Source organism: Chiloscyllium plagiosum, unplaced genomic scaffold (assembly GCF_037043375.1).
Source record: "Chiloscyllium plagiosum isolate Xiang-an unplaced genomic scaffold, Cpla_swu_hap1 HiC_scaffold_28, whole genome shotgun sequence".
NCBI lineage: Eukaryota > Metazoa > Chordata > Chondrichthyes > Orectolobiformes > Hemiscylliidae > Chiloscyllium > Chiloscyllium plagiosum.
Genome location: NW_028270166.1, coordinates 106,673 through 128,515, shown reverse-complemented (window position 1 = coordinate 128,515; position 21,843 = coordinate 106,673). Strand labels below are relative to the sequence as shown.

General features: G+C 41.6%; 1 protein-coding gene across 1 annotated transcript in view; it reads left to right on the top strand.

The window, feature by feature from the left end:
* The window catches only part of LOC122565069 (gamma-interferon-inducible lysosomal thiol reductase-like), a 59,868-nt gene extending 38,483 nt beyond the window's left edge, over positions 1–21,385 (top strand). Inside the window, exons 5-7 of the mRNA XM_087975857.1 lie at positions 9,677–9,829; positions 11,049–11,117; positions 20,221–21,385. Of these exons, the coding sequence (XP_087831983.1) occupies positions 9,677–9,829; positions 11,049–11,117; positions 20,221–20,286 (288 nt within the window). The 3' untranslated portion in view covers positions 20,287–21,385. The remainder of the gene's footprint in view (positions 1–9,676; positions 9,830–11,048; positions 11,118–20,220) is intronic.
* Positions 21,386–21,843: the final 458 nt, after the last annotated feature.

The window sequence follows — 21,843 nt, the reverse complement described above, 5'->3', positions numbered from 1 at the left end:
CCTGCCAAATTTTGATATAATTGGCCTTGGCCCAGTTTAGTACTCTTCCCTTAGGACCACTCTCATCCTTGTCTATGGTTTTTTAAAACTTACAGAATTGTGGTCACTATTCCCAAAGAGATCTCCCACTGCAATGTCTACCACCTGGCCTGGCTCATTCCCCAACACCAGGTCCAATATGGCCCCTTCCCTCGTTGGACTATTGACATACTGCTGTAGAAAACTCTCCTGGATGCTTTTTACAAATCCTGGTCCATCCAGACCTCTGACACTAAGTATATCCCAGTCAGTGTTGGGAAAATTAAAATCTCCCATCACCACGACCCTGTTGCCTTGACATCTTTCCATAATCTGTTCACCTATTTGTTCTTCTACCTCACGCTCACTGTTGGGAGGCCTGTAATACAGCCCCAACAGTGTGACTGCACCCTTCTTATTTCTCAGCTCTACCCATAATGCCTCACTGCTCAAGTCCTCCATATTGTCCTCCTTTAGCACAGCTGTGATTTCATCCCTGACAAGCAATGCAACTCCACCTCCCCCCTTTACTTACCTTCCTGTCCTGTCTGAAGCATCTATATCCCGGAACATTTCGTTGCCAATCATGCCCTTCCTTCAACCAAGTCTCTGTGATCGCAATAATGTCATAATCCCGGGTACCAATCCAAGCCCTACGTTCATCTGCCTTACACACTGTACTCCTTGCATTAATGCATATGCACTTCAGGCCGCCAGTTCTTTTGCTTTCATCTGCTCTCTGCCTACTCTTCCCCTTGGTAATGCTAACTTCATGATCCTTACAGTCTCTAGTTTCCACGTTGCTGTCTACTAGTCTTCTTCTCTGGTTCCCAGCCCCCTGCCCAACAGCAGTAGCAAAAACTCCTCCAAGGACATAAGGCCCACTAAACCTTGCTTTTAAATGTTCACCAGTTACTGGAAGTACCACCAATACCTTATGCCCAATTGCAAATTGTGTATTTGTGATTTCTTATCCACTTCCTGTTTCATTGTACACTGTGATACTTTTAAATGCTGTCTCGCCAACTCCCCAGCTCTACCTGATTGTTCTGTAAAATTTGACCCTGGTCCAAATGTATAGTCTCTGAATTCTGATTTATTAATTTCTCCTTAATCAATTTTAACGGTCCTCTTACTTCATGCCCAAACATTAATTCAAATGGACTGAATTTGGTTAATTCATTTGGTGCATCTCTGATCGCAAAAAGTACAAACGGAATTCCCTTATCCCAATCATCTGGATAGTCCTGACTATGAGCCCTCAACGTGGTTTTTAATGTTTGATGCCATCTCTCTAGCATTCCCTGTGATTCCGGATGGTATGCAATAGATTTGAAATCCTTTATTCCCAAGATATCCATAGCCGCCTTGAATAGTTTGGATGTAAAGTTTGATCCTTGATCTGACTGGATCTCTATTGGTAGTCCGTATCTAGTAAAAAATTTGAGTAAGTCTTCTACAACCCTTTTAGCTGTAATATTGCATGGTGGTACTGCCTCCAGAAATCTCATTGATACATCCATTATTGTTAATAAATACTTATGCCCATTTTGGATGTAGGTTTGCTCACTGAGCTGGAAGGTTCATTTCCAGATGTTTTGTTACCCTACTAGGAAACATCTTTAGTGGGCCTCAGGTGAAGCAATGCTGAAAATTCCTGCTTTCTATTTATATGTTTGGGTTTCTTTGGGTTAGTGATGTCATTTCCTGTAGTGATGTTATTTCCTGTGGTGAAGTCCCTTCATGTTCCTTTTCTCAGGGGGTGGAAGATGGGGTCGAGCTCGATGTGTTTGTTGATAGAGTTCCAGTTGGAATGCCATGCTTCTAGGCATTCTCGAGCATGTCTTTGTTTGACTTGTCCTAGGATGAATGTGTTGTCCCAGTCAAAGTGGTATCCTTCCGCATCCGTATGTGAGGATACTAGTGAAAGAGGGTCATGTCTTTTTGTAGCTAGAATTAGCTACCAGGATACATGAACACCAACTAGGCACAAAAAGACTTGACCCTCTCTCACTAGTATCCTCACATACGGATGAGGAAGGACACCACTTCGACTGGGACAACACATCCATCCTAGGACTAGCTAAACAAGTTCTGGATTAGTGGTGCTGGAAGAGCACAGCAGTTCAGGCAGCATCCAAGGAGCTTCGAAATCGACATTTCGGGCAAAAGCCCTTCATCAGGAATGAAACTCCTTGGATGCTGCCTGAACTGCTGTGCTCTTCCAGCACCACTAATCCAGAATCTGGTTTCCAGCATCTGCAGTCATTGTTTTTATCAAGCCAAACAAAGACATGCACAAGAATTCCTAGAAGCATGGCATTCCAACCGGAACTCTATCAACAAACATATCGAGTTCGACCCCATTGAGAAATGGAACAGGAAGTGACTTCACCACAGGAAATGACATCACCAACCCAAAGAACCCAAGCATATAAGTATAAAGCAGGAATTTTCAGCATTGCTTCGCCTCTGAGGCACACTGAAGATGTTACCTAGTAGGGTAATGAAACGTCTGGAAATGAACCTTCCAGCTCAGCAAGCAAAGCTACATCCAAAATCTCAACCTGAGCTACAAATCTTCTCAAATCTCACTTATTCCCATTATTTGTTTGAAGTAGGGGAGACCTACACGATCAGTCAAGACTCTTGTGAAAGGTTCCTTAAATGGTGGAATAGATATTAAAGGTGCAGGTTTTATTACTGCCTGTGGTATTCCAATTAGCTGACATGTATGACACATCTGGCAAAGTTCAGCTACATCCTTGTGTAGGCCAGGCCAGTAAAAATATCTTTGTATTTTAGCCTGTGTTTTCCTTGCCCCTAAATGACCTCCACGTGGTAGCTCATGCGCCACTCGCAGCACCTCCTTTCTATACCCTACTGGCAAAACAATTTGATGAATCTCTGCCCATTTCTCATCTGCTTTAATGTGTGATGGTCTCCATTTCCTCATTACGACATCATTTATTAAGTAATAGCACACAAGGGTACATTCACTCTCCTTCTCTGTATGTGCTTTTTGATACAATTGTTTTAAGTTCTCATCTTTCTGCTGTAACTCAATGAGCTTAGCAGAGCTAAATATGCTTGCATATTGACCTATTTGCTCCTGTTCTGTTCCACTTATCTGATCAAAACAAGTCCCTGATAAAACTATATCAGCTTCCTTATCTGGGCCTTTTGAACTCTCCTGCTTCAGCTTGTGACTCTGTGATCTTGTGACCCCACGCAATCTCGGAAGATCCCTGAATAAATACCCTGCATTTCTTCAGTTGCTTGAGTCTTCACTAGCTTTCCAACTGGAGTAGGCAGCACACCTACCGGTGAATCAGCTATATCATTTGCAAGGACAAATTATATTCCTGGAGCTGAGCGTTTGTCCAGTACTCCTTCCACTAATTCTCCACTCTTCTGTGGACACTCTAGCTTCACTTTACACAATTAAGCACTTTTTGTCTCACCATGAATTCCTGTCACCAGTACCTTTTCGACCTGGACCCAATATACCAACCACTACAGCGGACAGCTGAAACTGACAACCGGAAGCGGCAGGGACAGACCACTATAAACACCGGAGGAAACATCAAAGAAGCGCTTCGCAGGAGGCTCCCAAGCTCTGATGATGTCGCCTAGCCAGGGGACGAAACGTTTGCAACAAAAACTTCCAGCTCGGCGAACAGAACCACAGCAACGAGCACCCGAGCTACAAATCTTCGCACAAACTTTGAAGTTGCTCTGTTTGATTCTTTTAAACTCAATGTAGGTTTGACCAGTGTCCCTCCTTAGATTCCTGAAACATTGTCTCTACGCTTCTGGTACAAGCTCATATGCACTTAAACTGGCTTTTTTCAGGTCCTCATACTCCCCAGATACCTCCTCTGATAGGGATGCGAAGACCTCACTAGTCCTACCTACTCACAACCCACATTGTCACTTGCCACTGCATTTGGTAAGCCACATTTTCCAATGGAGATAAAAAAGGCTTCCACATCCTTCTTCTCAAATTTAGGGAATACTTGAACATATTTAAACAGCTTCTCACTCGGCTTCTGACTACCAGGGGCTTACTCATCCTCACTCTCATCCTCACTCTCGTCCTCACTCTCGTCCTCACTCTCGTCCTCACTCTCGTCCTCACTCTCGTCCTCAGTCTCGTCCTCAATCTCGTCCTCACTCCCTTCCTCACTCTCATCCTCACTCTCATCCTCACTAAGCCTACCATCTGTCTTATCTCCAGCCTTTTAAGCTGACTTCCCTTTTTAAGTGTCAATTTCTGAAGTTCAAATGCTCTCTCTTTTTTCCTCTCATCTGCTTTTAATCATAACCGAAACTATTTCATTTCTGCTGCCCTTTCCTTATCTCTCGCCTCTAACTCAAGCTGCTTCATTTGCATTTGAATCCTTGCCATCTCTATAGATCCTGATGGTGTTTCCAGCAAATTTAAATGCTGTGCTACTGCTGTAATTATCTTTCCTTTCATCACAGAAGGAGGCAGCTCCAACACCTTTTGCAAAACTTCCAAAGTCATTGCATCCACTTCCAGAAATCGTTTGGCGACTGAAAGAGCCATTACTATTCAAGCTTTGTCTATCCAACTAAACCAACACCTGAAATAAAGACACTAGCACCTACCACTTGCTGTTTAAAATCCTGCAAAGAGCTCCCAATCTGTTATGGAGTAGGCCAGACCACTCAAAACATTCTTAAGCAGGTAGCCCAGACCATAACATTGCAATTTGTTTCAGTAAGTGTACAGTGAACATTACCTGGAGTACATTAGCTAGATTGACTACGAGGTTTTAAAACAGATAAAAATTTATTCACAAAATTGCTCAATGAAACACAAAGAACACAATAAAGAACCTCTATAGAACTCAGTCTATCCAATCTAGACTTAATTATGCTGTTCTGAATATACACAATTCCAATAAGCAAACCCCTTAAACACAGTAAAAATGAAACAAAGGCTTAAAGGTCAAAGTTAGAAGGACAGAAGGAGAGAGAGAGTCTATCAGCCTGTTTCCACACAGCTCCACAGCTAGACTCCCTAACTAGTTCTGGAGTGAACTGATCAGTGAGAGAGCTGGCCACGCCCACTTGACTTATACAGGTCACTTCTAACAATATAAAAGCTTTGGCTGAAAGACTCTGCTGTTTCCGTATAAACAAAAAGGCCTTTCATCTCTGTACTAAACCCAGCCATTTTGGGGCCTGGCCTGTTTACAACCCCTCTGAATAAAACAATGACACAGTATCCTTGAGAAGAGGAACAGCGTTTAGAAAAAAGGGCCAGCTTTATGTCACCAGGCAACACGTTGATAGATGAAGAAAGGGCTGTAGATGTCATATACATGGACTTTAGTAAGGTGTTTGATAAGGTTTCCCATGGTAAACTAATGGAGAAAGTGAAGTCACATGGTGTACAGGGTGTTCTAGCTAGGTGGATAAAGAATTGGTTGAGCAACAGGGGACAGAGAGTAGTGTTGAAGGGAGTTTCTCGAAATGGAGAAAGGTGACCAGTGGTGTTCCACAGGGGTCAGTGCTGGGGCCACTGTTGTTTGTAATATACATAAATGATCTGGAAGAGGGCACTGTTGGTCTGATCAGTAAGTTTACAGATGACACGAAGGTTGGTGGAGTAGCAGAAAGCATAGGGGACTGTCAAAGAATACAGGAGAATATAGATAGACTGGAGAGTTGGGTCAAGAACTGGCAGATGGTGTTCAATCTGGGCAAATGTGAGGTGATGTATTTTGGAAGGTCTAATTCTAGAGCGAACTATACTGTAAACGGAAGAGCCTTGGGAAAAGTTGATGAGCAGAGAGATCTGGGAGTTCGGGTCTATTGTACCCTAAAGGTGGCTGCACAGGTAGATAGAGTGGTCAAGAAGGTACATGGTATGCTTGCCTTCATCGGATGGGGTATTAAATATAAGAGCTGGCAGGTCATGTTAAAATTGTACAAAACATTGGTTCGGCCACATTTACAATACTGTGTACAGTTCTGGTCGCCACATTACCAAAACGATGTGGACACTTTGGAGACAGGCATGGTAGATTCATTTAAGGTGTGGCTGGACATATGCATGAGGAGGTGGGGAGCAGAGGGATACAATCCTTAGGAATTGGGCAATAGGTTTAGGCAGTGGATTTGGATCGGCACAGGCTTGGAGGGCCGAAGGGCCTGTTCCTGTGATGTAAATTTTCTTTGTTCTTTGTTCTTTGTTCTTCTATGTATTCTCATCACTGAAGGTTCTCATTCCTGAACTATTCTTTTAAATTGCTTCTGCACTCTCTTCAATTCATTTGTAATTGTCCTGTAATGTGGGGCCCACAACTGTATGCAATTCTCCAGCCGAGGTCTACAAGTGCCTTATGTAAGTTCAACATCAACTCTTTGCTCATGTTCAATGCCACAATTGATAAAACTGAGAACTCTGTGTTTTATTAACTGTTCTCTCCATCTTTCCAGCCACTTGTTATGATCTGAATATATTAAGGACAAAAGGGTAACTAGGGAGAGAATAGGGCCCCTCAAAGATCAGCAAAGCGGCCTTTGTGTGGAGCCACAGAAAATGGGGGAGATACTAAGTGAGTATTTTGCATCAGTATTTACTGTGGAAAAGGATATGGAAGATATAGTTTGTAGGGAAATAGATAGTGACATCTTGCCAAATGTTCAGATTACAGAGGAGGAAGTGCTGGATGTCTTGAAACGGGTAAGGGTAGATAAATCCCCAGGACCTGATCAGGTGTACCCTAGAACTCTGTGGGAAGCTAGAGAAGTGATTGCTGGGCCTCTTGCTGAGATATTTGTATCATTGATAGTCGCATGTGAGGTTGGCAAACGTGGTGTCACTGTTTAAGAAGGGCGGTAAAGACAAGCCAGGGAACTATAGACCAGTGAGCCTGACCTCAGTGGTGGTCAAGTTGTTGGAGGGAATCCTGAGGGACAGGATGTACATGCATTTAGAAGGGCAAGGACTGATTCGGGATAGTCAACATGGCTCTGTGCATGGGAAATCATGTCTCACAAACTTGATTGAGTTTTTTGAAGAAGTAACAAAGAAAATTGATGAGGGCAGAGCAGTAGATGTGATCTATATGGACTTCAGTAAGGCGTTTGACAAGGTTCCCCATGGGAGACTGATTAGCAAGGTTAGATCTCATGGAATACAGGGAGAACTAGCCATTTTGATACAGAACTGGCTCAAAGGTAGAAGACAGAGGGTATTGGTGGAGGGTTGTTTTTCAGACTGGAGGCCTGTGACCAGTGGAGTGCCACAAGGATCGGTGCTGGGTCCTCTGCTTTTTGTCATTTACATTAATGATTTGGATGTGAGCATAAAAGGTACAGTTAGTAAGTTTGCAGATGACACCAAAATTGGAGGCATAGTGGACAGCGAAGAAGGTTACCTCAGATTACAACAGGATCTGGAACAGATGGGCCAATGGGCTGAGAAGTGGCAGATGGAGTTTAATTCAGATAAATGTGAGGTGCTGTATTTTGGGAAAGCAAATCTTAGCAAGACTTATACACTTAATGATAAGGTCCTAGGGAGTGTTGCTGAAGAAAGAGACCTTAGACTGCAGTTCATAGCTCCTTGAAAGTGGGGTCGCAGGTAGATAGGATAGTGAAGAAGGTGTTTGGTATGCTTTCCTTTATTGGTCAGAGTATTGAGTACAGGAGTTGGGAGGTCATGTTGCAGCTGTACAGGACATTAGTTAGGCCACTATTGGAATATTGTGTGCAATTCTGGTCTCCTTCCCATTAGAAAGATGTTGTGAAACTTGAAAGGGTTCAGAAAAGATTTACAAGGATGTCACCAGGATTGGAGGATTTGAGCTATGGGGAGAGGCTGAACAGGCTGGGGCTGTTTTCCCTGGAGTGTCAGAGGATGAGGGGTGACCTTATAGAGGTTTACAAAATTATGAGGGGCAAGGATAGGGTAAGTAGGCAAAATCTTTTCCCTGGGGTCGGGGAGTCCAGAACTAGAGGGCATAGGTTTAGGGTGAGAGAGTAAAGATATAAAAGAGATCTAAGAGGGAACTTTTTCACACAGAGGGTGGTACGTGTATGGAATGAGCTACCAGAGGATGTGGTGGAGGCTGGTACAATTGCAACATTTAAGAGGCATTTGGATGGGTATATGAATAGGAAGGGTTTGGAGGGATATGGGCCAGGTGTTGGCAGGTGGGACTAGATTGGGTTGGGATATCTGGTCAGCATGGATGGGTTGGACTGAAGGGTCTGTTTCCATGCTGTACATCTCTATGACTCTAAGACTCTATATACACCAGCTCCCTCTGCTTCTGCACCCAGTTTAAAATTATACCCTATATTTTATTTTGTCTTTCAAGGTTCTTCGAACCAAAGTGCATTACCTCACATTTCTCTGCTCTGAGCATCACCTGATCCAAGATCCAGAAGCAGGAATTCCAAAACCAACCCCTGGGGAAGTCCATGACAAACCTTCCTCCAGTCTGAAAAATATCTATTGACCATTACCCTCTGTTTCCTGTCACTCAGCTAATGTTATGTCCACATTACGTTTATACCATGACCGAAAACTATCCTCAGGTCTGTTGTGTGGCACTGCATCAAACACCTTCTGGAAACCCATGTGGACCATATCAACAGTGTTACTCTCATCAAACCTTTCTATTATCTTTTCTAAAAATGCTTAGTTTGGCATGATTTTCACTTTAGGAAGAATCAACATGGATTTCTAATCAACCCACCTTTTTCCATGTGACTACAGATTCTGTTCTAATATTTGTTACCACATGTTTCCTCACCACTGAAGTTAAACTAACTGGTCTGTAATTGCTGGGATTATCTTTGCAACCTTTCTTGAACAAGGCTGTAATAGTCTTCTGGCACATGCCCAGCGTCCAGGGAAAACTGAAATATTGCCAAAGCCTCTGCAATTTCTACCTTCGTTTCCTTTAAAATCTTGGATGCATTTGCAAGGTTTGTGAAGGTTTGGATCTCATCAGTCCTAGTGCCTCGTTAACTTTGTGTTAACAAGCTACCCTTCTGGTGCCAAAGTATCCTCCTTTCTCCCCAAGGTCTGGATGGCATTCTCCAGTTTTGTAAAGACAAATGTCTATCATTAATTTAATATGTCAGCCTTGGCCCTGCCTCCACCTGTAAATCCCCTTTTTGGTCTCTGATATGGCCTGCTCCATTTTAACCACTTCCCTACTGTTTATATGCCAAGTAAAGACTTTGGGACTTCCCTTTATGTTACCTGCTAATCTTTTCTCAAAGTTCCTGTTCCTGTTGTATTCTTAGTTGTATTTTTGACCTTGGACCTGCCATATACACATCTTTTCTTTCTAATGTATTTCTATCTCCATTGTCAACCAGGGAACTTTGGATTTCCATTAAATATAATACACTCTGACTGTACTCGAACCATTTGCTTCTTTAAGGTGGCCCGATGTTCAGTTCCTGATCTTCCCATCAAGTTCTTATTCCAAACAATCCCGCTCAATTTTGTTGTAGCCCCAATGAACAGGGACCAATTTGTCTGAGAATGGGGCCTGGTTTACAAACTCCTCAGGGTCACTCTGGAATAACATTGTGAAAAAATCTGATATATTTTGAGCAAATGTTCAAAATTATAGCTCTGCCTTTTTGATCTCTGCAGTGCCTCCAGGTCTATGAGCCCTTACTGCCCTGGGACAACATTGAAAACTGTGTTAATGGTGACCTTGGAAATAAACTGATGCATCACAATGCAGAACTAACGAGAGCGCTGAATCCACCCCATGACTATGTTCCATGGATCCTGGTCAATGGAGTAAGTTGGAAAGATGCTTCCTATTGTGTTATTGTTTAGATTATTGAGCAGGCAGGCAGTATGCCTTTAAGACAGGTGCATGTCATCACCCCACGTGCCATTCCAGTCTCAAGGTCTTCAGTTACAGTCTCTGAGGAGTATGTTCAGTTTGTTTATACCAAACAGATCGTCTACTTTCGAACACAATTAGAAGTAGCATATTACCTCAAAAAGGAACATTTTGTTAAAAGTTGTCGTCTAACACTTATTAGAACATTTTGGAAGAAATATTAATTCAAAAGTTAAACAAACAATTATACTAATGAAAGGAGAGTGCTGATTGGTTGTGCCAGTGGACTCTGATCTGTAGAGGTGTTACCATGGAGAATGCAGCCATTAGTGCCGATTGACCGTTAACAACCAGACTTTGTTTACATTTTAAACCAGGCATTTTGGCTCTGACTGGACAGAACATTGCCTGCAAAATGAACCAGAAAAGGGCTGTTGCCTAAAATGTTGAGTTGAAACAGGAACATCTGGAAGGAACAGGCCCTGTGTATGAATATGTGTAACTTCCAGTGTACTTGTGTTTGGCAATCTGAAATTTGTTATTAATTTAATCCCCCCCCCACACAGGATTAGCCAGCAAATGTTATCCAATTGCAGAATCACATCTAATGTTGGCACTCCGTTGTGAGATTTGCAAGTACATGCTAGTTGGATACAGTCAGGACCTTGTTTATTGTGAACAGCCAAAAGGATGTGCTGTTTGATGTGATCTGACAGTCTTTGTAAACTATGTACTTGGAATCACATCAGCACTGAAATTTAAAGTCCACATTACTCACTTTGGCAATAATTGTGACAACCTGATAAAAGAGCAGCTTTCCGAAAGCTAGTGCTTCCAAATAAACCCATTGGACTATAACCTGGTTTTGTGTGATTTTTTTTTAACATTTGTGCAATAGGCAGATATCTGTAGCAACATGAGGTGTTTACCACAAACAAAATGCTGGCATCAAGCTTATACTTCCCATTAAAAACAGTAGTCACTGGTAAATCCAGGCTTACTTATACAAACTGTCTTCACACTCTCTCCTCCACCCTCCACATTTCGGTTTTGTCACCCTCACTGCCCCTTGCACTGGCCACACGTAATTCCGAAAAGAATTTACATTTTATTATTGAGTTCCCTTTTGAGTATTCTGTTATGGTGTTCAAATTCCAATCTTTTTTACAGAAGCACACTGAAGATTTGGAGGATGAGGCTATGAATTCACTCTTCAATCTCATTTGCAACACTTATTCGGTGAGTGACCCATCTCTTGCTTCTTGAAGTTCAGTGACTTTACAGATACATGAAATGCTATTTCCCTCTAGTTGGTGTAAACACTGAGTGCTGCTCAAGGAATTTTGTGTGTTTTTGTGCAAATGACACATTTAATTAAACTTGATTTCAGAGAATCGTAGAATATTCACAGCATAGGAGGATGCCATTCATCCTTTTGTGTTCTTTGATTTGATCTGATTTATTGTAGTCATGTTTACTTAGGTGCAGTGAAAAGCTTTGTTTTGCAAGCAGTGCAGGCAGATTATAGCAAACAAGGACATACAGATAATGGGGTAATTAGACAGTGAGGTATGCAAGGTTATACTGCACAGGAGGTGCGCAAAGCAAGACCAACATTAACAAGGTTAACATTATTTGAAGTTAGAGAGTCCATTCATCAGTGGCAAGGAAGAAGCTATGATTGAACCTGTTGGTGAATGTGTTCAAACATAGTATCTTCTGCCTGGTGGAAGAGTTCATGCGAACATTTTTAATGCGTGAATTTAGAGCAGGGCTCAGCCGTTTGACCCCTTGAATCTGCTCTGCTAATTAATAAGACTGTAACTTCAACTCCACATTTCTGTCAAACCCCCTCCCTCATTAACCTTTTAGCCCTTGCTTATTGAGAATCAGTTCATCTCTACTTCCACCACCTTTACCGGAAGAAAGACTCTCAAAGCTGTGAGAGGAAAAAAATGCTTTCATCTCTGTCTTAATTGAGTAATCCCTGATTTTATAATGACCCCTTGTCCTAGAGTCTCCCACAAACATCCCCTTTATGTACAATCTGCCAAGAGCATTCATGATCTGGTATGTTTCAATATAATTACTTCTCACTCCTGTAAACACTTTATGGATAACAAGCCAAGCCTGTCCAGCCTTTCTTCATAGGACAACCCACTCTTTCTAGGTATTAGTCTTGTATCCTTTTCTGAACTGCCTTCAAAGCAGTATCATCTTTCCCTGAATAAGATGACAAATATTTCACACAGTATTTCAGTTGTGGTTTCACTAGTGCCCTGTGTAACTGAAGCTTAACCCTCTACTTTTGTACAGGTATATTCAATTTCCCTCACAATAAATTATAACATTTTATTAATTTTCCTAATTATTTAAGATCTGCACACTTTACATTAACGAAGTATACACACAACACCCAGATTCCTTAGCATCTCAGAGCTTAAAGATTTAAAAGGACTTAAAAGATAACCTTTTCACGCAGTGTGGTGTGTGTATGGAATGAGCTGCCAGAGGAAGTGGTGAGGCTGGTACAATTACAACATTTAAAAGACATCTGGATAGGAAGGGTTTAGGGGGATATGGGCTAAATGCTAGCAAATGGGATGAGCCTAATTTAGGATATCTGGTTGGCATGGATGAGTTGGACTGAAGGATCTGTTTCTGTGCTGTACATCTCTGACTTTCTGACTCTGTGATATCTCACCACTTAGTTAATATGCTTTATTCTATTTTTCCTGCCAAAATTGATCATTTCACATTTTCCTGTATTATACGCTACATACCACACCTTTATCCAACAAACCTATCTATACCCCTTTTTAACTTCCTTATGTCCTATTTTCAATTTGTTTTTCTATTTATTATTGTGTCATCAAATATAGCAACCGTCAAGGGATTCCTTACGATTGGTGCTTGATAAAGAATGATTTTCTTCATGTCACTACTGCTTCTTTATCAATATCCTTAAATTGATATTCTCTAGTTCCAATTCCTTCTGCCAAATCTGAAATAATTTCTTTATTGACTCTGCCCAGACCCCTTATTATTGCATACCTCTGTTCAATCTTCTCTCAACCCTTCCCCTAAGTAGAAAAGTTCCAGCTTTACCAATCCATCCACAAAACTGAAATCTTTGATCGCCTAAAACCATTTAGAGGAAACAATGACATTGTAGTCATGTGACTGGATTGGAAATCCTGAGGCCTAGGCTATAATGTTCTGGGGATATGGATTTAAATCTGTAAGGCCATAATCCATGCTTATTGATTTGATTTATTGTTGTCACATGTACCTAGATACAAAAAAATGTTTTGTGTGCACTATAGACAGATCACAACATACAAAGTGCATTAGGGTAATAGAACAGAGCAAAGCATGCAATGTTATTGCTGCAGACAAGGTGCACAAAGAGCAAGATCAATGTTAAGTTTAAAATTTGAGAGGTCCAGTCAGAAGTTTAATAACAGTGGAAAGAAGCTGTTCTTGAATCTCTTGGTATGTGTGTTTAAGCGTTTGTGTCTTTTGCCTGATGGAAGAGTTTGAAAGAGGTTATAACCAGGGTGGGAGGGGTCTTTGATGTTGGCTGCCTTCCTGAGGCAGTGAGAAGTGTAGATGGAGTCAATGGTTGGAAGGTTGGTTTGTGTGACGGACTGAGCTGTGTTCACAACTCTCTGTAGTTTCTCATTGTGCTGGGCAGAGCAGGTGCCATACCAAGCCAAGATGCATCCAGAAAGAATGCTTTCTATGGTGCATTCATGTTGGACTTTGCACATCCTCCCCGAGTCTGCGTGGGTTTCTTCTGGATGCTGCAGTTTCCTCCCACAGTCCAAAGATATGCTGGTTAGGTGTGTTGTCCATGGGAAATGGAGCATAATAGGATGGGTTGCTCTTTGGAAGTAGGTATAGACTCAATGGGCCAAATTACCTGCTTCCACACTGTAGGGATTCTATGATTCTATCTATAAAAATTGGTAGGAGTCTTTACAGGCATGCTGAATATCCTTAGCCTCCTGAGGAAGTAGAGACATTGTTGTGCTTTCTTGACTGTTGTGTTAGCAGATGGTTGGTGATCATCACATGACATTCTCAGCCATCTCCACATCAGCACCATTGATCGAGATGGGCATGCCCTCCACCTCTTTTTCTGTCATCAATGACCAGGTCAATGGTTAAATCTGATTTCAACAAAAATCTGGAATTAAGAGCTAGCCCAATTGTGGCTGTGTTTCCATTGTCATAAAACCCAACTAGTATGCTACTATTCTTTAGGGAAGAAAATTTGCCATCTTTTCTCAGTCTGACCTACATGTGATTCTGGGCCCATAGCAAAATGGTATACCTTTAATTGCCTTGCTGATCTTGAAGGTTTGTTTTCAGATGTTTTATCATCATGCTAAGTAAGGTCATCAGAGAGTCTCTGGTGAAGCGCTGATGGTATGTCCCATTAGGTCGAAAAAAGGAAGAAAACACATTACTGCTCAAGAAAATAAAGTCTTAGAAAAAGTTAAAGACAAAAACATTGTTATCCTACCTGCACACAAGGGGCGCATGATCGTTATTTTTTTGAAAATCCAACTATCTTAAAAAGGCAAATGCTCTGCTTGCAGATACTGACACTTACCAGCAGGTGGCGATAGACCCAAGCACACAGCTATTAAACAGAATCTCATCCTTTTTAACACTAATAAAATCAGGAGAATTAAACAGGACAGACTTCCAGAACATGGAACCAGATGGATCCAACACACCACGCTTCTGTGAATTACCAAAAATACACAACCAGGGGGCCTCCCTCAGACCCATAGCCTCCCTACCTGATACACCAACATAAAGACTACAAAGAACTCCACCAAAAACTAAAACACCTAAATGAAGATTCACACCATCAAAGACACCAAGATAGAAGAGGACAAAATAATGGTCTCCTTTAACATTACAGCCCTTTTCACATGCATTAACATCAACCTGGCCAATGAAACACTGGTATTACTACTCAGAAACCAGGACCACATACACCAGACAGCACCAACCTCATCAGCAAAGACAACATCCTCAAGCTGGTGGACCTGTGCCTCACCACCCACTTCACATTCAATAACAAAACCTACAAACAAGCCAATGGTACATCCATGGAATCACCAATGTCTGGGCTCATAGTGGAAGCAGCAATGCAGAGATTTGAACGAGCTGCCCTCCCATCTATCCAATCCAAACTTTGGGTCCGCTACATCGCTGACACCTTCATCATCACAAATGGAACAAATTAGAGGAAACATACAACACCATCAACAATATCTTGGCAGTTCACAAAAGAGGAGGAGAATGACAACATACTCCCATTCCTAGACATGACAGTTGAACGTACAGTTAATGGAGAGCTTCAAACCAGCATCTACAGAAAAAACAACACAAATGGACCATATACTTCAGAAGCAATCATCCCAACACCCACAAATGGAGCTACATCAAGACATTGTTTCAATAAGCTATATCACACTGAAGCACCCAAGAACTACAAAAAGCAGAAGAAAAGTATCTATACAACATTTTCATGAAAAATGGGTACCCAATAAACACAATCTGCCAATTCCTCAGAAACATACCCAAACAAACAGACACAATGCAACCAAAACTAGAGCCATATTACCTTACATCAAAGACATATCAGAAATGACTTCCAGACTCAGACCCCTTGGCATCATGATCATCCACAAACCTACCAATACATTTAAATAGCAACTAATGAACCTAAAGGATCCATTAAATACTACCAGCAAAACTAACGTCATTTACAAGATACCTTGCAAGAACTGTAAAAAACACTACATTGAATAAACTAGCAGAAGACTTGCCAACAGGATACACGAACACCAACTGGCCACCAAAAGACACGATCCACTCTCACTAGTTTCTATACATATAGTCAAAGAAGGACACCACTTTGACTGGGACAACACACACATCCTAGGACAGGCGAAACAAAGACGCGTGCGAGGATTCTTAGAGACACGGCATTCTAACCAGAACTCCATCAATAAACACATCGATTTGGACCCTATCGACCTTCCCTTGAAAAAAAGAATCAGAAATGACAACACTCACCTTAAGAAACCAAGACCTATAAATAGAGAGGCAGGACATATCACCAATGCTTTACCAGAGACTCTCAGTGATGATGTTACCTAGTATGGTGATGAAACGTCTGAAAACAAACCTTCCAGCTCAGCGAGCAAACTTACAGACTTATCATCAACCTGAGCTACAAATCTTCTCAAAAATCGCTAACTCTTAATTGCCCTCTGAAGTTACTGAGCAAATCATTCCAATGTAGGGCAGTTGGAGATGGTCATTAAATTCTGGCCTAGCCATAGGTGCCTACATCCCATGAGCAAAATATTTTCTGCACACTCGGGGAGGCAACGGCCTCACAGTGTTGTTACTGGACTATTAATCCAGAAACTCAGCCCATGACCCAGAAATTTTTTTTTTTTAGATTACTTACAGTGTGGAAACAGGCCCTTCGGCCCAACACGTCCACACCGACCCGCCGAAGCGTAACCAACCCAGACCCATTCTCCTACATTTATCCCTTCACCTAACACTACGGGCAATTTAGCATGGCCAATTCACCTAACCTGCACATTTTTGGATTGTGGGAGGAAACCGGACCACCCGGAGGAAACCCCCACAGACACGGGGAGAATGTGCAAACTCCACACAGAGAGTCGCCTGAGGCGGGAATTGAACCCGGGTCTCTGGCGCTGTGAAGCAGCAGTGCTAACCGCTGTGCTACCGTGCCGCCCACATCCGGGTTCAAATCCTACCATGGCAGATAGTGGAATTTTAGTACAGTAAAAAATCTAGAATTAAGGGTCTAATGACAACCCTACCATGCCTCTTGTGATTTTATAAACCTAGCGTCTGATGCTCCAGGGAAAATAGCCCTAGCTATTCAGCCTCTCCCCATAGCTACCCTCCAACCCTGACAACATCCTTTTCTGCACCCTTTCAAGTTTATCAACTTGATTTGGAAATATATCACTGTTCTGTCACTGTCGGTGTGTAAAACCCTGGAATTCCCACCCTGAGGGTGTTGTGGGTGTGCATACAGCACACAGACTGCAACAGTTCACAAAGGCAGCTCACCACCACCTTCTCAAGGGCAACTAAGGACAGGTAATAAATGCTGGCCCAGCCAGCAACACCCACATCCTATAAATGGATAAAGAAAAGGTACAAGTTTCACACCTTTTTAAAAAATTCTTCTGCTTTTCCATTATTATGACTAAAGTGAGCAACCTCTCACTTCCCCAACTTCTTTACAATCCATCAGTCTCCTTGTCGCCTCTTGTCTGTATCTCTTTGCAGTGTCTTTGCATCCTCTTCAGAGTCTGCATATCTACCAGCTTTGAATTGTCAATGAACATAGATAAATTTCTATCTGACCCTTTGTGCATGCCACTGACCTGCTGTTGTGGCCATTTTACCTATACAGCTAATCCAGTTCAGTTTCTGGTCAATGGTAGTCCCTAGTATGGTGAAAGTCAAGGATTTGGTGATGACCGTGCCATTGGATGTCAATGGGTTGTGGTTGGATGATTTTGTGTTGGAGATGAAGTTGGTGCAAATGTTACTTGCCACTTGACAACCTAAACCTGGATATTGTCTAGATTTTGTTGCATTTCAACATAGACTGCTTTAGTATCTGAGGAATTGCAAACGGTGCTAAACGTTGTGCAATAATTGGTGAACATCCCCACTTCTGATGCTCATAAAGAGGCCACTTACCCATCAAGTCTGTACCAGCTCTCCGAAGAACATCGCACCCATTCCCAAACTCCATCCTATCCTTGAAACCCAGCATTTCCCATGGCTAACCCTCAAAGCCTGCACATCCCTGGACACTATGGGACAATTTTTATCATGGCCAATCCACCTAACCTGCACATCTTTGGACTGAGAGGAAAGCGGAACACATTGTGAAGACACTGGGAGAACATTCAAACGGCGCACATAAAGTCACCCAAGATTGAAATTAAATCCACGTCACTGGTGCTGTGAGGCAACAATGCTAACTGCTGTGCCACAGTGCAGCTTGTCACTCTGCAGAGATGTCCTGGAACAAAGATTACTAACCTCTAACAATCTCAACAATCTTCCTATGCCCCAGTTATGATTCCAACCAGTGGAAAGTTTTGCCCCATTTCCCACTAACTCCAGCTTTGCTTGCATTTGGAGGTTCTTGAGTATATCTGCACAAGGAACACAAGCAAAAAAATCAAAAAGGCAAGTGGTATGTTAGCCTTCAATGTAAGAGGTTAGAGTACAGGAATAAGGAAATATTATTACAATTATACAGGGTTTAGGTAGTTTGCAGCCAAACTAGTCTGGGGATAAGAAAGTGACCTTGTGATGCAAGTGTAGTGTCTCAATGTCTGGACCAGGAGTCCAGGGTTCAAATTCCACCTCTGTAGAGATGTGCCATTACATGTCCAAATAAGTTTATTTACAGTAACTCCAGGTTTAGGCAGACCTTACCAGGACATTTACAACGGAGATGAAGAGAAACTTCTTTCTCCAGAATGTTTTGAGTCTTTAAAGATCTCTACCCAAATAGTTAGAGACTTTTTCCCACAGCAGAAATGACAATCACAAAGGAACATAATTCTAAGGTGATTGGAGGAAGGTTGAGGGGAGATGTCAGATGTTGGCTCTTTACTACCACTGCTGGCAGTACATTCTGTGCATCTACCACTGTTTGCATACAGCCAGATACATGTAAGTGACTCTTGGATAGACACATGGACGGTAGTAAAATGAAGGGTATGTAAGTTAATTTTATCTGAGAGTAGGATAAAAAGTTGGCACAACATAGAGGGCCAAAGGGCCTGTACTGTTCTATGTTCTATGACTGTGGATGCTTTATTGTTGAATATAGTACAGGTTGAAAGACAAATCTTTGATCTTTAAGGGATTCAAGGAAATGAAAACTTGTTGAGAAAATAGAGTGGAGTTAGAAGCTCAGCCATGATTGTGTTGAATGGAGGTATCTAATAGCCTATTGTTGCTTCTATTTTCCATGTTTTGTTCTAACTGCTGCTTGGGCCTCTCACTTGACTCTGAGGCCTGTGGCTCAATTCCAAACAGCTCATGTTGGGAAAAATATGATATAAATACAAGTCATAGCCAAACATAACTTTTTTAAAAACATTTTGGCACTGAGTCACATGGGGAGACATTATGCCAGATGATCAAATCTTTTATTAGCAAGTTTTAGGGAGTATCTTAAAATCGAAAAGAAAAGAGGCGTTTATGGAGGGAATTGTACAGCCTAGGGCGGAGACACCTGAAAGTGTAGTTTTGAATGGTGGAATGATTAAAATAGGAGATTGTTAAGAGATGACAATTGGTGAATAAAATGTTTATTCACTTGGGTTGTGCAATATCTGCCCCAATTACTTTTTTTCTGCTACCTATTCCCCTAACTTTATCCCCCATACTGCAATAATGTATTCAGTTGCTATCACTTTTATCGGACTCTCTCTCGCCTGCTATGTGTGTATGTGTGCATGTGTGTGTGTGTGTGTCTCTGTCTCTGTGAAAGTGATTAATCTGAATTGGGAACTTCAGCCAAAGCTGATCTATCAAAACTAACCAAACCAGATAAACCTAAATCAGTCTAGTTTTGCAGCTTGGGAGATGCTACGTTATCATGTTCTCCTTGCTTGGGAAGCATACTGCCACTAGCAAGCAGACCTCTTTCGCTGTTGATTTTTGCAATCGTTTTGGACATCTACCTCGGGATACTATAATTAACCACTAACTCTCCTGAGGAGCATCTGATAAAACCTGAGTCTGGAGATTAGGGATCTGTTTTTTAACTCCTACAAAAATATGCACCTCTGTAAATTGAAGCACCCAATGATGACTGCCACATTGCCAATGACATCTATCCCAATGACATTGTGGAGTGAACTAGGAAATGATATTAAGAGGTTAAATCAACAATCCCTAAAATAGGCATTTAATAGGACTTTCAAATCTCCCATTAATCTCCCCTGTGGGTTAGTGTCTGCCTCTGGCAATTTGTCCATCCCACACAGTGAGGATCTCTCGAGGTTTGGTGTAATCAGACACCAGGATTAGCGCAATGCTTAAACTATTTTGATTCTCATGAATTCATCACTGAATAAATTGTCATTTGGAAAAGTGATTGAACGAGAGGGTAACCCATTGCTTCAGTTATTGTTGTTGTCACAAAGTCAGGTGGCTGATATGTTAACTATGAATCTGTTGGGATTTTGTTGCTGTGATAGATGTTCAAAATCATTTTATTTTACAGGGTGTGAAGCCAAAGGCTTGTGCAAAACCGAAAGGATTAAACTCATTTCCTAAATGTATGATCTAATCGTGGCTGTATGATGACTTCAATAAAACTCCATCTCTCTGGAAGCAATGATGCATGTTATTACCTGGAAGGCCAGGAGTAATCTTTGCTGTGAAATGCTTGAAAGTGGCTGAGGAACATTGATTATAACTACTTGGGTTTTCTACTGAACTTTTCTGGAGTACCCCTGGCTCTCATGAGCTGCCGAACAAACAAGAAGATCTGCGAATCCCTACAGTGTGGAAACAGGCCCTACAGCCCTACAAGTCCACAGCGACCCTCCGAAGACTATCACACTGAAACCCATTCCCCATTATCCTACATTTACCCCTAACTAAAGCACCTAACCTATACATTCCTGAACACTATGGACAATTTAGCATGGCCAATTCACCTGACATCTTTTGGATTGTGGGAAGAAACCAGAGCACCCGGAGGAAACATACGCAGACACACGGAGAATGTGCAAACTCTGCACAGACAGTCACCTAAGGGTGGAGTCAAACCCGGGTCCTTGGTGCTGTGACGCAGCAGTACTAACCACTGAGTCACTATGCCATCCCAAAGATATTAATTAAAAATTGAATTCTGTTTTTGCAACGTGAGTAAAACCAAAGCAAAATTAATCAGATGCTAGAAATCTGAATTAAAAGTTAGAAGATACCAGAATTACTCAATCAGTTAGCATCTGTGAGGAAAGAAGCAATTCTGATGAAAGATCATTAACTTGAAATGTTAACTTTGATTCTCTCTGTGCAAATGCTTCCAGACATACTGAGTATTTTGAGCATCTTCTGCTTTTGTTGTGTTGTGGTTGACTCTTACCTGCTCTCTGGACAATTATGGATGGCCAGTGATGCCTTTATCCCGCAAATGAATAAGGAAAATAAAGTTAAATCTGGTTGCAGACTCTTGGTGCTACTTTAGGAAAGAAAGGAGAAACGTTTATGATGCAGAAAACATCAAAATACAAATTGGTGCAACAGCAAGATGCTTGAGGTTGAATCTAAATTGTTGTGCATCTTTTGGTCCTGTTACTTTAATTGAACATGTAATGAATTTTTAAAAACATTTTTGCTACATCTGCTGAAGTCAAATAAAATATATATAATGGTAAAAATTGAGTTGTTTTGAGATCATGACTGAGACAGCCTCCAATCTTAAGCATAATCAACCTTCATTTTATTGAATACAGGTACAACCTGAATCAGCTCATCAGATGCAAGTTACAATGAGTTATATTCGAACCTTGTGTCACTGAGCCAGCCTAAAACAGACTACGGTAAATTTTTAGCATGCGGCTGATCAACTCAAGTAATTGTGAATGCAGTAAGGTTAGGGAAGGACATTTGAAAAGTTCCTTAAAGCTTAGAAAGCAAGGACACCCTATTAATAGACAGTTACTTACATCTCCTGTGTTACAAGCTTTATTACTGCCAAAATAACTCAGCACATTGCTTGGGTAAGATGATTGAACAGATTATCACTAAGACTTGTGCTATTTGAATAATGAAGAAAGTACATTCATGCCACACAAATGAAAGGCAATGGCCATCTGCAATAAGAGAATCTAACCAT